The sequence below is a fragment of the Polypterus senegalus genome, chromosome 9, assembly GCF_016835505.1.
Source record: "Polypterus senegalus isolate Bchr_013 chromosome 9, ASM1683550v1, whole genome shotgun sequence".
Classification (NCBI taxonomy): Eukaryota; Metazoa; Chordata; class Cladistia; order Polypteriformes; family Polypteridae; genus Polypterus; species Polypterus senegalus.
Window position 1 is genome coordinate 43,866,754 of NC_053162.1, and position 18,782 is coordinate 43,885,535.

The 18,782-nt window shown below is 35.6% G+C and overlaps 1 protein-coding gene across 6 annotated transcripts in view; it reads left to right on the forward strand.

The window, feature by feature from the left end:
* Window positions 1-18,782, forward strand: part of ripor1 (RHO family interacting cell polarization regulator 1) — a 303,026-nt gene that overhangs the window by 204,706 nt on the left and 79,538 nt on the right. For 5 of the 6 annotated variants that reach the window (XM_039763032.1, XM_039763030.1, XM_039763028.1 and 2 more), the window contains 9 exons: window positions 5-28; window positions 626-679; window positions 3,492-3,641; window positions 4,217-4,280; window positions 10,832-10,875; window positions 11,545-11,670; window positions 12,186-12,334; window positions 12,934-13,063; window positions 14,410-14,553. In XM_039763032.1, coding sequence (XP_039618966.1) covers window positions 5-28; window positions 626-679; window positions 3,492-3,641; window positions 4,217-4,280; window positions 10,832-10,875; window positions 11,545-11,670; window positions 12,186-12,334; window positions 12,934-13,063; window positions 14,410-14,553 — 885 coding nt within the window. The remainder of the gene's footprint in view (window positions 1-4; window positions 29-625; window positions 680-3,491; window positions 3,642-4,216; window positions 4,281-10,831; window positions 10,876-11,544; window positions 11,671-12,185; window positions 12,335-12,933; window positions 13,064-14,409; window positions 14,554-18,782) is intronic. The other variant, XM_039763033.1, reaches the window with a different exon arrangement.

Genomic DNA, 18,782 nt, shown 5'->3' on the forward strand with positions numbered 1-18,782 from the left:
ACAGGGGTTCTTGTATGAGTTGGATAAGGTGAGATGCATTACCTAGGGGGTTCTATGAGGTTTGCAGTTGGTTTCACTAAAGCTCCTTCTTTACTTTACATTCACTAATTTTTTTATTTTTTCTGTTTGTTTCTTTTGTCTACTACTCCGTTTTATTCTAACATTCTAATTCCTCCATACTTTCATGTTTTTGGGGTTGATTTTTATCTTTTGTTTTGGTAATTATTTGCTGCACCTCCATCCATATTAATGGAACACTCATTGCAAAGTGTTTTGAAAATGTGTGCACTGTAATACAGCCTCCTACACGTTGGCTTCATTCATTATAATACAGAATTGAATTTCCATGGGGTACAATTTTGTGTTACAATTATGTTTTGAGCCTTAAGTTTTATAATTTCTGAAATATTAAGAATCACAAAATATTTTTATGAAAATTATCCTTCAACTAAAGGAATGGTGAGCATGAGAAAGAATCTTAAAAAAGATTGTAATTTTTCATTTGCATTGCTTGAGAAGTTCAGTTGTAATGGAAGGAGAGGACTTTTGGGAAATTGTATTATGTGTGCATTGGTATTTTTGTTAGAGAGAAGTAGGCTAAACTTGATACTTTGTTTTTTCACAGCAAGTCAAATCTATTGAAAGATTCATGCGCCGGTTGGAATTTCACCTAAGCAAGGTACATTGGTAATAACTGCCAACTTCTGTTTTATGTGGTTTTTGTTTGTGTTTTTTTTACCCTTACCCTTTAAAATTGTAATACATACTCTATAAAACCTATTATGAGTATGCACTTGATAATTGTGCACTTCAAGCCTGACTAGCTTTGTAATTATTACACTAGTCATTGATTTGCTTAATTTGATTGCTTATTTTACCTAATGTATTCATAAATATCTGATTTTAAGACTTTTATAACCAGCTTTGTCTGATCATATTGTTATTGTACACTGTTGGCTCCTGTGCAGTTGACAGGAATGGAGGAGATCTGAATCGTAAATGTGTGTACACAAAGACAGTCGCATGATCTTGCTCAGCTAGTGTGGAGGCATTCTCAGTAGCTAGCAGACAGCACTGCAAAACTATATCCAGTGTTAAATACTGGGCAAACAAGACACATACTTCACCAGTTGAAGGCTTGAGCTGAAAACACTGAATAACTATCTTTTTACATTATTTTCCATATTATAAAAACACTGCATGTATACTTCACAGCCATTATTTTACTTTTTTTACTAAACGTGTGGCCCACAAAAGTAAATTTTGTCCTCTTCCAGTAAGTTTTTATTTTGGGGTAATTTAAACAAAATCAAGGACAAATGTAAAAGTTAATTTGTTAAACAATTTAAATGTTGCATCATTTGTAGCCTTACTTAAGTGAGTTAGCTTTTAATAAATAAATATCATACACATAATTCTTGGCTATTGAATTCCCTATGTATCCAATCATATGGTCTTATGCTCAATTTGTACTTTATAATAAATTCTTGTCCTTATGTCCTATTACAAATGTTAGGAGGCTTTCTGAGGCAATTTTACCTGATAGATAATTTAACATAATCAGGCATGTGCCGGTCCATTTCTTTATTGCCATTAATCTTTGCACCATTTTTCTTTCTAAAGCATTTTTTGGCTGTAATCTTTTAAATTGATAATTTGACAATATAATGTTTATACATTGCTTCATACAGCTATGTTGTTTTATTTGTCGCAGCAGAAGGTTTTCACTCAAAAGCATTGATTATAAAGTGGGAAAACTGAAGATGAATGCAATGAAGAAAGAGGAAACCCAATACCATTTGAGGTTTCAGGGTGTTTGTGACCAAAAATGCAGATAAAGAAAACAAATTCATGATAAGCAAGATATCATTTACACATTGTGTTTATTGTCTTCTTTATATATGACCGCTGCCAAATTAATTATTACATTTGTGAGAATTTGCTGTTTGAGAATGTTAAAATTGAAATCGAATCAAGCTTTATTTGTTTTATACAGTTGTGCACACAGTGCAAATTGTAGTGAAATGCTTAGTTACAGAAGCTCAAGAAAAATATTAATATAATAAACAGCAATTCCAAATACACATAAGAATTTCTGGCTTGGGTAGTTAGAGAGCTGCTGCTATCATGATTCATCAATAGAGTGTTGGTAAATAGAGTAAATCTTTTCTGTTGCTGAGATAAAAAAAATACATTAACCAGGATGATTACTTAATTTTGGACAGCTAGGAAGATTAAAGTGATGAAAACTTAAATTCCTGCTTGAAGTGTTTAGGTGAATTTTGTGTAGCTCACATTTCTCTTCTTATAGAAGGACAATGTACAGTAATCCCTCCTCGATCGCGGTGGTTGCGTTCCAGAACCCTCGTTTATCGTGGTTAATCCGCTCCAGACAGATAAATGAATTTCTACGAAGTAGGATTCTTTATTTATAAATCTAATATTTTTGCATTAGAGCATTGAAAACATGTTTACAACCTTCTAAATACGTTTTTTAACATTATTAGAGCCCTCTAGACATGAAATAACACCCTTTAGCCAAAAGTTTAAACTGTGCTCCATGACAAGACAGATATGACAGTTCTTTCTCAGAATTAAAAGAATGCAAACGTATCTTCCTCTTCAAGGTGCGTGTCAGGAGCGGAGAATGTCAGAGAGAGAGAGAGAGAGAGAGAGTAAAGTAAACAAGTAAAAATCAATAGAGCTGTTGCGCTTTTAAGTATGCAAGCACCGCGATAAAGCGGCACAATGAAGGGATTAATGTGAAGGTAGCATTTTTTAGAGGAGCGTCCTTATCTTCTAAGCAAACTCACACCCCCTCTGTCAGAAGCAGAGAATGTCAGAGAGAGTGAGAGAGACAGAGAAAAGCAAACAATGAAGAATCAATACGGGCTGTTAGAGCATTTAAATGTGCGAAGCACTGTGCGGGAAGCATATCGTATATCATTGAGGAGTTTTATTTAATACGTAATATGTGCTCTGATTGGGTAGCTTCTCAGCCATCTGCCAATAGCGTCCCTAGTATGAAATCAACTGGGCAAACAAACTGAGGAAGCATGTACCATACATTGAAAGACCCATTGTCCGCAGAAATCTGCGAACCAGCGAAAAATTTGTGATATATATTTAGATATGCTTACATTTAAAATCCGCGATGGAGTGAAGCCGCGAAAGTCGAAGCGCGATATAGTGAGGGATCACTGTATCAGAAACTGAAACTTTTGCACTTGAAGACATAATTTATCTTTGTTATTGGCATACTGGTAATGCTAAAATGGAGAATATAATCTTTCCTAGTTATTGTAGGAGTATAAACAATATTTTTTTTTAAACATTATAAGTCTAACTGATTTGGTCCATCAAGCTTTGTTGCTTGGATATTTGGTAATTTGACCGAATACCTCATCCACAGTATGAAGACATAACCTACTTTATAATTCTCAATACATGTATGTACCTTCAATGTTATGGTGTGCTTTTTTTTATCTCAGATTGATGAACTTTATGAGGCTTACTGCATGAAGCGTAGACTCCGGGATGGAGCTAATAAAATGGTGAAGGCATACACAGCATCCCCAGGCAGCAAAGAGGCACGTGAGAGCTTGGCAGAAGCTAACAAAGGATACAGGGAGTATACAGAGGTAACAGCAGGACTAAATCTGTTGCACTGATCAGACTTTTTAATGGTAGAAATGTTTCTCTGCATGATCCTTTCTTGATTAGTGGAATGGGTCATAATCGTCTTTTGTGAGCAAATATTTTTCTGATGATTTGTCCTTATAATGAGGTATTAATTTGTCTCTAAACAAAAATGAGCAGTGTGAAATGACTTTGTTACCTTTAAGTATTTTTGACTTCCATTAAGGAGGTAAGCACATGCAACACTACATTTTGACATTAAGCAAAGTTTATATTTTTTATTTTGTAAGCAGTGAATGTATAAGGAGAAGGAGGAGTTTATAAATACTATCTTAATTTAAGTTTATGCCAGGCAAAAGTATAACTAATACATTGTGATGTAGAGACAGTTTTGTGTTGTAGGAATAAATAATTGTAACAATTGCAGTATATTTATTTGGTTTTTGTAGTGAGAATGCCTTGTTTTTAGAAATGTATTTTACATGTTGTTCTGTTGAATATATATTTAAATGTAAATCCTCTAATTTTTTGGACCCTCATGATCCCATTCTTTGTCTCTCTCTACATATTATTACAGAGCATGTGCATATTAGAAAATGAACTTGAAAATCAGCTTGGTGAATTCCATGTGAAGATGAAAGGTATATATCTTTTTTTTTTTTTTTTTTGGCTGTATGATAACATGATGGTAAATTCTTTAAAATGATTTTCTCTTTTTGGTTGGATTTCATTAACAGGTGAACATTGCTTGACATAGTTGTCTTGGTACTGTATTGCCTGTAGATTTTATTATAGAAACAAATTTGTGTTCAAATTCAGTTGTATCAGTGCGTTCGACCGTGTCCCTCGGGGAATCCTGTGGGGGGGTGCTCCGGGAGTATGGAGTACCAGACCCCCGATAAGAGCTGTTCGGTCCTTGTACAACCAGTGTCAGAGCTTGGTCTGCATTGCCGGCAGTAAGTCAAGTCTGTTTCCAGTGAGAGTTGGACTCCGCCAGGGCTGCCCTTTGTCACCGATTCTGTTCATAACTTTTATGGACAGAATTTATAGGCGCAGTCAAGGTGTTGAGGGGGTCCAGTTTGGTGGACTCAGGATTGGGTCATTTCTTTTTGCAGATGATGATGTCCTGTTTGCTTCATCAGGCTGTGATGTTCAGCTCTCTCTGAATCGGTTTGCAGCTGAATGTGAAGCAGCTGGGATGGGAATCAGCACCTCCAAATCCAAGACCATGAGGTGGCTCGGGCATCTGATCAGGATGCCTCCTGAACGCCTCCCTGGTGAGGTGTTCTGGGCACGTCCAACCGGGAGGAGGCCCCGGGGAAGACCCAGGACACGCTGGAGGGACTATGTCTTCCGGCTGGCCTGGGAACGCCTTGGGATTCTCCCGAAAGAGCTAGAAGAAGTGGCCGGGGAGAGGGAAGTCTGGGCCTCTCTGCTTAAGCTGCTGCCCCCGTGACCTGAACTCGGATAAGCAGAAGAGGATGGATGGATAGATACATGCATTTATTTGGCCAAAAGCAACTTACAACATTTGAGATACAATTACTTTCTGCAGTGGGCTGGCGCCCTGCCCAGGGATTTGTTCCTGCCTTGCGCCCTGTATTGGCTGGGATTGGCTCTAGCAGACCCCCATGACCCTGTGTTAGGATATAGCGGGTTGGCCAATGGATGGATTACTTTCATTTCTTTTGATTTTCCAAACAGGCCAGTGAAGTGACTTACTCAGGGTCACACAGTGTCAGTGGTGGGATTTGAACCTACAACCTCATGATTTGAAGTCTAAAGCCCTAACAACTGGGTGACACTGCTTGTATTTTCTGAAGTCTTGGGCAAATGCAGAAAGATTAGAAGGACAGATTAAAAAGGAAACATCTGGTGAAAAGTAAAAGCTTTTTTGCAGTATGCCACATGACACATTAGTTTCAGGAAGCGAGGGTTCATCTACACTTAAGACATCACAGACACCCCTGCTGCACCTCCTATAACATACCTCAGTACTCTTTATCAAAACAGGAAGTTTAGTATGTTTAGGAAATAGGGTTTATTTTTTCAGTGTCCTAGTTCAGTCTTTGCTATGAAACCATTTGACTGTAGTGTCAATTGCTAAGAGGATCTGGAGATTAATCCCAGTTTACACACCTCCTTCCTGTGTTTCACTTAGTCATGTCTGTTTATTTATTATTTATTATTTATTATTTTGAATCTTCAAACTTGAAATGTATCTGAAATGAAAGGTCTTTTAAAGTTTTCATCTATATTTGTAAGAGTTTTTATTTATTTATTTATTTTTCTTGACTGAATAAAGTGTAAAAGATCAAATAATATTGACAGGAAAATTGTGATCTTACATGTGTATGCCTCACATGGCATAAATATTCAGTATAACATAATACTTTGTTCCCATGCATAACATATGTGTACATTGAGTATTAACAGTTTGTCATACAAGTACATAAGCTAATTTTCAATACTGCAGGCAAAACTCCTTACTCCTTCTAGCAAGTCATTTTTCACACTATGTTTGTCTTCTGTTGCATGCTCACTTCTCACTTCTATTTGCTGTGACTCAAACTGTTTATGATTTGGGCATCCTTAAAGTGACTTGCACCTGTGTTCTTTGGAATAGTGCTTGTCAAAATGAACAGAATTTAAAAGTTATATTGGTCAGTTCTTGCAGAAGTTTATCTACAAAAGTATAGAAGCTTTTATTGAAAATTTCAAAATAATTTGCCAGTTAGTGTTAATCTATTAATATACTACACTACATCAAATAAAAATTGTTTAACTGAAACATTTCTAAAAGCCCCATATACACCACTTTATTGCTGAGCCATCTTCCATACTTAAAATCTTCTGGCAATCGACTGAATCCCAAAAAGCCATCTGCTTAACTAAAAATCTTTGCTTATATCTGGATGCAACAATGCTACACGAAAGAGTATTTCTTCTAACTAATTTTCTTTATTACTAAAGGCTGTTTCTACAAAATAAATTAACAAAAGATTTACAGCAGACTTATTGTTGAAATGAGCCTGTATTTTGCAACTCAAGCCCTTCACAAAATGCTATGTTCTCTAAAGGTATAGGAAACCAGATTCAAGCTGCAGGTTGTCTCAGTATGGAGGCTGTTCTTATTTGTCTTTTAAAATTGTTTAAATTATTGGTGATTTTTCAATCTACTATGCCTAAAGTGGGGAAAAAAAGTTGCTTCTAATCTCTGGCTATTTAATCAGTGCATCATTAACTGTATACATATCTACACACTGGGGATGTTTTGAGAACAAAAAATCATTTGGGGATTTAGTGTGGCGCAATAGTTAATGCTTTGGCCTTCAAACCACAAGGTTGTGGGTTCAAATTCTACCACTGGCACTGTGTGTCCCTGAGCAAGTCACTTCACCTGCCTGTTCTCCAATTGGTAAAACAAATCTCTCTATTATAAAAAAAAAAAAATCCTGGAAAGGAAAAGCGGGGTGATGAGACGTGATCTTCTCGGAGGATCTCGGAAGACACTTAAAAAACCTGCGAGACGCAAACAATATCAAATAAGAGCACGGCTAGCAAAACACTCAGTCGTTTAAAGGCACGTAGCACCCATAGATCCTGTGCTCTCAGCACATATAAAGCTTATAAGGACAATATGTTCTAGATGAAACGTCAACGACTAAGCAAAGAAGAAAGAGCCGCGTGGAGAAAAGAGACCCAAAAGCATTTGAGAGAAAAAAAAGGCAGATAAGAGATTATAAAAGCAGTGAAATTCGAAAGACTCAAACAAACAATGGTGTGATACACATGCAGAGAAAGGTAAAGAATATGAAAGCAGTAAAATTCGAAAGTATTGTAGCGTCCCAGACAGGTTGAAGCCTTTTTTGTTTTAAGTGACTGTTAGGTCCGATTGAGGGATGGCGGAGTACAGCACGGAAGACTGATAACAGGGTATTGATTGATGCAGTAAGGGGAGGTGCGAGACCTGGGGGATGAGGGGTTGGAGAGGGTGCTAGAAAGTTGTGTTTGGGGTTACGAAGTTGGCGATTGTTCAAGTAAAACTTTTGTGATACTTTTTTACGTCAGTCACTACAGTATCAAAAAAAAGATAGTAAAGATCGCATTAGCGCAAACAAAAGGAAATTAATCATCAGGACCAGGTGTAATTGAAGAAATAGCAGGACATAGCGAGGTCAGAAATAAAAGGCAATGAGCAGAAAACAAAGTCTTTTTGCCTTCGCATCATTCAATGCACAAAATGTAGATTTACACAATAATGGACCATATACTATGAGAATCTGTGGTCCCGCAACATTTAAAGCAACAACAAGTTTAATTTCAAAGAAAACACAATTCGGTCAGGTATATATTTATGATCACAGAGAAGCGATGCAAATTTTAACAGGCGACAAGAAAGGTACTGTATATATGCTGCAAATAACATTAGACACCAAAGGAGATCTTGATATGCCATTCATATTAAAATGTTTATACAGCTTACCGTGAGAATAGCTTTTGCTATGACAATTAACAAATCAAAGGGATAAATATTAGAAAAAGTTGGATTATTTATTAGAGAAACAGAAACAATATTTACTGACAGGCAGTTATATGTTGTGTTGTCCAATGTGTCTCCAAAAACGGAATCAAAATTCATTGCGATCTTGAAGAAAAGGTCATTCCAAATATTGTTTTTAATGAAGCTTTAAACTAAAAGTGCAAAAAATGAAATTGAAACAATTCCAAAGGAAAAAAAAAAAGCTTTTAAAATTGTATATCTGATTAACCAGACACAGGGGTTGGCAAGCAGGGGGCAGAGCCCCCTAGTGTAACCAATTTTAATCTCAAAATTTATAAGTCACTTTTGATAAAAGCGTTGGCCAGATGAATAAATGTAAATTTTTATGTCAACATTTATCCCTCTCAGTCCCCTTCATGTGCTGCAATTGATTTATTGTTTGCAGAATAGTGCCATGATGTAATGTCTCTAAGGTGTCCTAAGGTTTCCCAAGCTTTGGGTGACAATAACAGAAGAAAATTTTGTCACCATTGACCAAATTGTCTTTGAGATTTGAAGAATGACTTGAGACAGGAGATGATATAGTGATTGGTTATAGGTTATTTGAACCTATTTGTTTTATGAACCGTTAAAGATGAGGAACATCTTTTCTTTTAGATGACCAGAATGTTGACAACTGAAATAAAGAAGCACTACAAATGTTATAAGAAGAATATTGAGTTAATGCATTTATACTGGGGGAAAATGTGCAATTAAAACATGGATGCATTAATATGCCCCAGTATCCGAAATAACTGGGATAAATATATCCCAATATCCAAAATAATGGAAATATTGTGATTCTTCAGCACCAAAGTGTTTCATAAACCCAAACCAGCGCCACCAAGATTATGTTAACTAATAAATAAGTTTCAAAGTGGTAGTCCAGGTCAAAATTAAAAGAACCACATAACCTGCTAATAATGCTGTATAGTATTTATCACAGTCAAATGAGAAATAATGGCAAGGAAGGCTTTTGACCATCTAACCACCCCCTAACCTTCCATCTGTTTAACAACATACTTCTGCAACACATTTTCGTACAAGTGATACAGCTCAAAGTGCTTTACAAGAATTCAAAAAGCAGTTGCATACAAAGAAAATCAAAATTAGATAAGAATAATAATGCATAATAGTATACATAAATAAATAATGCACTCTTACATAAGAGAGATATTTAATTAAAAGAAATAGTCGTTAAATATAGAATTTGTTTCAAGTCTCTAAATGACAGCCCAATGGTATGGTCAGTTGGCCAGGGTGATCAGATTAAGCTTAAAAACTCCAGTTAAGCTGAAGAAACACCACAGAAAACCCATTAAAGAAAACAGACAATTTATTGCAAGTTCATCGAAGAGTATGGAAATTTTGTGCATACTGTATGTGGTTTATTAAAAGTTAAACTAAAATGTAGTTACAAAAAAAGCTAAATTAAAATGGTGGGTTTTTAGGAGTTTTTTTAAAATGATCTACAGTGTCAGCCTGGCATCTCTATTGGTAAAGCATTCCAGATTTTTGGTACATTACAAGTAAAGGCTGCATGACCACTTGCTTTATGTTTGTCTCTTGGAATAATGAGCAGACCGGTATAAGATGATCTAAAGTTACAACTTAGAATGTAGGAGAATAGGCAGTACAAATAGGAAGAAGCAAGATTATTTAGAGCTTTATATACCATTAATAGTATTTTAAAGTCACTTCATAAAGATATGAAGATAACCAATGTAACAACACTAAAACTGGTAAGATGTGCTTAGAATAATAGCAGCCTCTATCTTGCTGCTCAAATTGCAAAGGCTTCTCTGCAGAATTGTGGGTTCAGAAAGATTACACCTACCTTATTCTCCAGACTTGGCCACTTATGATTACTGTCTCTTTCCAAATTTGAATGAGGGGGATTGCATTTTCCTCTGTGGGATGCAGTATACCAATATGAAAAGCAGATTTTAAATGATCTAGGTTTGTGTATTAAGACCATAGTTAAAGTGTTTAAAATAAATAAAGTGATAAATATAGAAGACCAATGTAATGTTACGATAAGTCATTTTTTAATTTTGAAAATTGAATTCTATGCTGCCTGTTTTTAGATTCAATTTCTAGCATAACTTTGAGCTTACGAAATTAGTTATGTTAAGTCCTAACTTTGCTTTTCATGTTCATTATGTCTCAGAATAGCTCATTCCAATCAGCATGGGAATGTTTCCATTTTCATAAACAGGAAGACTCTTAATAAGCATAAATGTTTATTGAATGTAAAGAAACCAGGTCAGGATCCAGAGAGATCTCAAAACGTTAATTTTTTGTAAAAAATGCCCGAGTGCTGAATTATGCAGAGTTTAGAAGCATTCAGAGATAGAAAAAATGCAAAATCTTTGTTTAGATTAAGAAAAAAGTTGTTACACTGCAGCTACGTATGGTTTTATGTGCTTTTGCTTGAATCAGGGCAGTTTAGGCTTTAACCATATGCACATTTAATGACATATAGAGATAATGAAGGATAAGTTATTTATATGTATAACATAGATTGATAGTTAGCCACAAATGTTTTTAATTAGGAAACAAAGTCCAAATTTTCTCCAAAGGACTTCAGATTTAACTTTAAATGGAGTTTTGGCTTATTTTCTTAAACTTTGATTTACTATTTTTAAGGTCTTGCAGGATTTGCACGACTGTGTGCTGGAGATCAATATGAGGTAAAGATTTTTTCTCTTTATAGATGGATAAAGGGTAGAATAAAGCTAAATATAATGGCTTTAAGTGTTTCTTCATGTAGTCTAAGCAAATTTAATTTTGTGAATTCTGCGCATTTCATTCCTATCTCTGTCTGTCTAACGCAGTTTAATTCAACAGTGTCCTCCTTTTATATTTCACTTTATGAATTTAGGCTTATACTAGATATTCTGAAGTATTTTCCATCTCTGCTTTCCAAACATCCTACATCTCTTATCACTGAAATCACAAAAGAAAAAAACTCTTAATAACCTTGTCACAATGATATTATTAGCATAGGATTGTATCTTGAGAATGAGCCAGCGAATGCTATAGACATTTAAACTTAATGTGAGGTTGTTTTTAAATTAAAAGATCTGAAATGTCACCATAATGTAGGTTTATTTGTTTAAATATTAATACTTAGATTAGAATACGAAATGTTGCAACATGTAATAGTCTATTTGAGCTGGGTTATTTGATTCCTTGAATGTCTGATTTACTAGTAATTTTTTTTTTATAATACTTTCAAATGAGAGTTATAATAATGGAAGTCTATGTACAATCTTTATTAATAGCTAAATTTAGCCTTTTGTTGAAAGGACAAATAGTAAAAACAAGTCCTCCATATCTTTTCGTTTCTTTCAATATAGATCTTTATGAAATATGGGCGTCAAAGATGGAAGCTACGGGGCAGAATTGAAGTTAATGGAAAGCAGGTCTGGGACAGTGAGGAAATGGTTTTCTTGCCCCTCATCACAGAGTTCCTTTCTATCAAGGTGATCATCTTTGTTGTGGCTCTCCCTAATAGAAGTCAGATCATCTTTAGACCTGGTTGGATCTTTTCCATCAATTTCAGGTGTTTGAGTATTAGTCTGAATCGTGTGTTGTGTATTAGAGGTGAAAGTTTAAGAAATGTGAGTCATGCGTGCAGTTATATCACTGACCAAACCCTAGCTGGACATTTTAACTTACTTGATGATCCAGTATGTATATTTTTTTCTTCAAGTTTTATAAAAGTTAAATGCACCACCTCTTTGATAAATGAAGCAGTTTATAACATAAGTTTACTAGTGTCGCAGTCTGTTACATTTGTAGCAGCTGGCTACTTGAGTGCCCTGTAGACATTTGTATTAGAGCATGCCCTATAGATCAGTTTTCATTTAAAAGACTAAAGTAATTTATGGTATCATAATCTATATTGATCCCTGTAGAGCTCTTTGTTAAATTTTCTCTCTGTGGATTGAATGCTGGAAAAACTAATCGAAAAACATTGTAAATGGATTAATTGCAGGTGACGGAATTGAAAAGCCTAGCCAATCATGTAGTGGTCGGGAATGTCTCCTGTGAGACAAAGGATCTCTTTGCTGCCCTCCCCCAGACAGTTGCAGTTGACATCAATGATCTGGGCACAATCAAACTAAGCCTAGAGGTAACTTGGAAGTAAGTACTGTACTATTAAAAGAAAATTAATCACCTTACCAAGCGACCTGGGGGTAGATTACTGAGGTTGAAAATTGTAGTTTTGCCCCTTGTCTCCTTGAACGTTGGAGATGATATTCATTAATTGCTCATTGTAGTTCTGGGAGAGAGAGGAACAAGATTATATTTTGCTTCTTAAATGAGTAGAATGGCCGAAAACAGAAGGTAAAGGTGTTTGGCAAACCCATGATGGTGTGGAAGGCTCTTACAAAAGTCATACTTTGTTTAGTACTGCAAAGCAAGAAATGGACCAACAAATGTTTAAATTGAGGATGAATAGTGATCCATACTCAGAAAAATGTGCCAGAATATAGTCTATGGCTCCCTGCAGTAGCAAACACTATAATTAAGAAACTACCTTTACTATGATTGCTCACTTTTAGAATTTGCTTTAATTGTTGCTTTGTCTTCTGTTTTACCCAGCTTTTATATCAAGATATCAATGTTTTCTTTCTTTGCTCAAATTGTACTGAGATAACTAATGCTTAATTACAATGGCTATCAGCAGAACCTTAAACCTTTCATCCCACCTCACCCTTTTTTTTCCTTTTTGCTTCTAGTCCATTTGACAAAGATGACCAGTCGTCTGCTGCCAGCACTGTCAATAAATCTTGCACTGTAAACAAGAGGTTCTCCACATACAATCAGAGTCCACCAGACACCCCCTCCCTGCGAGAACAGGCATTTTATGTAAGTGCTATTTCCGTTTGACACTGTTGTATTATGTCCTGTCATTTAACCTGAACAAGTTGAAAAAGGAGATGCTTGTTTGTTTGATCACCATCAGCAATGTTAATAATAATACTTTTTCATTTGAGGAAAAATACTTGAGTTTTAAACTTCTTTTGCTTCCTTGTTTTTATTATTCAGCTGAAATTACTATGCGTGTGTCTGCAAGAATAGACTTGTCTTAAACTCTCTTTTCAGTGTAGTATGGCAGAACCCCGGCTGGAGTACTATGCCTGAATATGAAGCTCCCTGATTTGCAATGACATGAATGAAGTGGTGGAGATACTTCACCTAAGCATTATCTATGAGATGTGGTGAAAAAGTTTAACCTAAGAATATAATTTTCTCATTCTGCTGTTTGTTTGGTACTTAATGAGTTATACGACCAAAAGAAAGTTGTGTACTATGCAATGATTATCAGAATTTGAGCATTGGATAGTCAGCATCAGTGCTGTTACTAGTAACCTACTTCTGAAAAAGCATGATGCTGTTAGTGAGCAGGATTGTTTTTTTATTTGGATGTATTTGTACAATTCCAAATTCTGAAAGAAATTTTAGTTATATGGCCATGTTGCCATATATAACTAATATTTTATTAATGTTCTTTTCTAACCACCTTACTATCTTGGATAGCATTATTTTTCCCTGTAGATACATAGCAAGGATATCATTGAAGAGGCTTACATAATATACAAATGACCTGAACCATAATGATTAAGTACAGTATTTAGTCTAATGCAGTACAAATTCGTTTTATTTATAATATCACAATTGATTTGAGAGTTATTATAAAGGGACTTGCTCTACTCTATTTGGAGATAATGTCCTACAATGCCTCAGTTAGTCTCCTTTGATGAAATCTTTGGAGTCTTAATAGACAGGGATGTCATACAGTATAAGCTAAATATTTCCCTGTATGTAAATTCTAGTCAATGAAAAAGTAGTTCAGAGGCTACATTTGCATGTTGCTGAACCAGGTCCCTCAAATTTTTAAACTGTGAAAATGTTTACTGAAAGATGTATCCACTTGCCACAATGTCCTAATGAAACAGCTGGAATTTGATTTGGGAGCCTGTCAGTTTTAATTCTTTGCTGACCTAGTCTGCGTGGCCTCTGTCAAAACCACAAAGTGTTGTGCCTGTTTGAGTTGGTTACAGACAGTATGCAACTTAGCTGATTTTTGGACTGTATTTGCGTGAAAATGGAATCATGACAAGGCTAACAGCTGCGAGCTGAAGTGTGATATCTTTGTGCATAACTGTCATATTCATGTCTCCTTGACTCTCGTGTTTACTTAATTCCAAAAGCACCCTCCTGGAGTCACCATGGAAAAGCACAGATGGTCATTGTTGGATGTTTTCCGGGAGACTTTGGTAGAAAAACTATCTCGCAGTTGCTCTTGCAGTGATGTGACTACTATCAGTGTGGGTTCTCATGATTATAAGGTTCCTGTAAGTTTTTTTTAGTTAATTTCTGGCTAACAGTGTTAAACAAGGTTACCAGTAAACATCTGTTCAGAGCCACCACAGAGGGAATGTGGCCCATCATGGCATAATTGTACCTCCATTGGACAGGTCCCTTCTTTCTGAGGTAATTACTGTGAATTAATCTTTGATTATTTCTGCCCTATTCTCCTAAAAGGTAAAGGAGGAAAAGCAAGTCTGTTACTACCTTTCTTGTAAGATCATTGAGTTATGAAGAGTTAATGACTATATTCTACCCAACATACCAATAATTTAATTAATTAAACCAATAACTTAATTTAAGAGAGAAATGTCACAAGTGAAAAGAATTCTCTTCACTGTAAGAGAGACTGCAAAATTGAATGCAAGTTGCATAACATAGTTCCAGATGATTGGATTTGAACACTATCCTGGTCACTGTTCGTGCAGAATCTAAGCATTCTCCCCATGTTTGCATGGGTATTTCTCTAGATAATCTGGTATCTTACCCACATTCAAAAGACAAATTGATATAAAATTGGTCCTATATTACTAAGTATAGTTGTGTAAGTATGTTGATGACAGGATTGGCTCCAGCTACCTGTAAATGATTGAATGAGAATAACTATGAACTGCCATGAAGTGCTGCACAGTGTTCGTGTAACTGAAAGATTTGCTTTGCACAGTGAAATAATATTAATGATAGGGATGAGCACTTGTCCATCAATGAAAATCTTTACAAAGAATACTAGTCTTGTATATAAAATATTACATTCTTGGAAAATAAAATGTACTTTATCCAATAAAAAAAGGGGCCATTCCTTTGATCCTAGTCCCACCCACATCATTGGACTTGTATCGGGGAGTGATTTGTGGTCCTATATTGGAAGAATTATCAAAAAGGCTATTAGTCCTTGTATATGAATGAATTTCATTAAAGTCATTGCTGATTCCATACATTACAATGGTTCAATCCCTCAGCAATGTAGATCTTGCATTTGCAATTATAAACTGGTTGTTTCCGAATTGCGATCAAGAAATGAAAAAACTGAAACCTGTAAAATTGTGGAATTGGTTCAAATGTGTATAAAAAATATAGAAACATACACAACAAAGAATTAAATACAGTATGATACAGTCACTACACAGTCGGTCCAAATTCAGTTGTTTTACTGTCCTTGCAAAGTAATAAATTAAAAACAGAGGTGCTGATAGCTGGTCCTCCTGCTAAAGCTCAAATTGGTTTTGAAGTCCTTGGCTCTTTCGCAGACTATTCCAAACCCCATTTTTGGAATCTGGGGATTATTTTTGCTAGTAATCTCTATTTTGAGAAACAGGTAAATTCTGTGGTTAAGAGATGCTTTTTCCATCTTTGTCTTTTACCCAAGTTAAGCCTTTTTTAATCTCCTTGGGATCTTAAAGTTACTCATGCTTTCATGTTTTATTTTGGCTTGATTACTGCAAATCATATTCTGGGATCAGCAAATCCCTGATACACAGGTTACAGTTGGTCCAGAATGCTGCTGCGTGTTTTTTGGTTGATTCTGTTTCTCCAATTTTAGCCTCTTTACGCTTGCTACCTGTTATTGACAAAATTGATTAGTACATGAGTATGCTCCCACTTATTTATCTGAATTGTGTGTTATACACCAGCCATCCAGAGAGCTTAGATTTACCTGTCAGTTGTCTCTTGTTGTGCCTCATACTAAGTGCAAAACTAAGGGGGACAGGGCTTTTGCAGCTGCTGCACCTCATCTGTGGAATTCATTACCTAATTACATTAACCATTAAAGCACCACATACTTGGGGATTAATGAACTCCTGGACGCCAAATACTTTTTGCTGCACTTTTTAAGTAAAGTCACAATTCACAAAGAAAATGTGAAATTTTCATGGAACACATTTTTTTCATGCAAAGAGCATCACAATTACTGCAACATTGATCATTTTACACACTGCCAATGAACTGTAAAAACTTTTTAAAAACAAACTACTGCAACAATCTATTATATTTACAAGGTGCAACTGACGCCATTGATGAAATTCAGTAAATCACTGAGCCAACTGCGCTTAAACTGCCTACATGCAAGCACAGTGGGATAAGCGCTGATGCTTGCAGGCTAGTCTAGTGCAGCGGTTGAATCCCAGGGACAGTGATGCTGCAGTGCTGCTTGGGCAGGTGGTGGTCATGAGCTGGCTGCTCAACAAATATATGGCACTGACTGATCATCTCTGGCGTGCTGGCAAATTGTTCTGTGAAGCGACTATAGCCGGTTGCGGCATTCAATGAATGTACGTCGCCGAATGTATGTTGCGTGCATATACTCGGCTTCAGCGTGCTTCCAACTTGCACTGGAAACCAACTTTATCCAATTGCAGCATTCAAGTAATGTACTTTGCTGAATATACTCGGCTCTGGCATCCTGGCAAATTGCATTAGGAACTGACTATAGCTGGTTCTGACTGTTTAAGGGTTAAGGAGTCACCTTCAGTTTAACTGTTTAAAACAAGATTGAAGACTCAATTCTATTCCCTGGCTTTCCTTGACCTTCAGTGATTCTGATGGTTCCTTCCTCATATTCATTTGTTTGTTTCAATTTACTGCTGATTTGTATTGTGTTTTTAATTGCATTTCATTCTATTTAATTTATTTATGTTTATTGTATATTTTATTGTAAAGCACTTTGGCTACAGTATTACTGATGTTGTTTTAAATGTGCTGCATAAATAAATTGACATTAATGAGATTAGTGCTATCTTGAATGTGTCTTACTGAAGTGGTTGAGAAGATGAGATCCAAAAAATGGGAAAAGATTTTAGTGAACACAAGAGTGGCCCATGTAAATCATACCTCTGCAATATTCATGCTTAACTTTTTATCCTGCATCATATGTGATCTTTCAGATGGTCACAGCCCAGGCAAAATCCTAAGTAGAATTCCATCTTCAGCTGTACTATGAAAGTGTTTCCTTTTTGCCACAGTGGCATGTTGTTGATAGCGTTGATGTTGTTTGTCCTCATCATTACCAATACTGTTTATTCCATTTCAGGCCTAAAAATCAACCACAGGGAGCCTCTTTCAGATAAGCATCAATACAGTTGAATTCTCCACAAAGACTTATAATGCTTGTTACACTAGATTAATTCCATGCATACAATTACCAGTATAAACATCATTCAAGTGCAAATATCTGCACTAATTGTACTTTAACATACTACATGCAACTCACTCTAACTGAAATTGAAATTTTTCAGAAAAACTTGACATAAATGAAAATCAAGCCATTTTCAGTGATAGAGATACATCTTTGAAATTTCTTATTAAAAATAAAATTGAATTTAGCACTTGATCAATATCCTAAGTGTTTGTGTTTTCTTTTCTTCCACTAATGACAGCTCATTGTAGTGAGAATTGTTAGTTATCTCACTAAAGAATGACACCTTTAGATAGTTTTCTAATAACTGAAACCAGAGCTCCCTAGGTACATGAACGTAAATCCCATTTCTTGCTCAGTTAAATCCACAGCACAGATATTACAAGTATGTTTAAATGAAATTTTCAGAGATTTAATTTAATTCCTAACATAATGTTATTCCCTTTATGCATTGCCTTCTTAAAGTATATTATTCCAATTGCTCCTGTGATGCTGGTATCTGTTAAAGTTGATACATAAAAGAAATTCAGTTCTCAAGTGAAGTGGCCAGTTAGCCACATCATCATAGAAGTAACTTTAGTCAGAGTATCTCCTAGCATAACTTTATTTCCTTGTTGAACACTAGGTTGGGGCTGTCCTGTACTCAGTGGTGGCTTTGACAGATTTTGATGTAGGCCTGTAGTTAGTTGTTTACAAGCCATAACATGCTTTGCTTTGTTTTTTGGTGGTGGGAACTAGTCTCGTTGTAATAAAATGCTCTTGTTACGTGTCTGTTATTGAAAGTGTCATACTGTGGTTGGAAGATTATTTAGGTAAGGTATTTTTATTTACGTAGGATTGCTGAAAGGCAGTTTATCTGTAACTTTTTCAGCCCGTGTGTCTGAGTTGTAATTTCTCTATGTACATCATCTGAATTGCCATATGGCATATGTTTTCTGAACCTTGCAGTTGTGATTTGAAGAGTTCCTTACAATTCTGTTTATTGAGAATCTGGTATGGGTCAAACTTCTTGAATTAAACAGAATACCATGGTTTGTTAGCACACATGACAGTAAGACTTCAAAGATCAGTTTTATCCTTTTA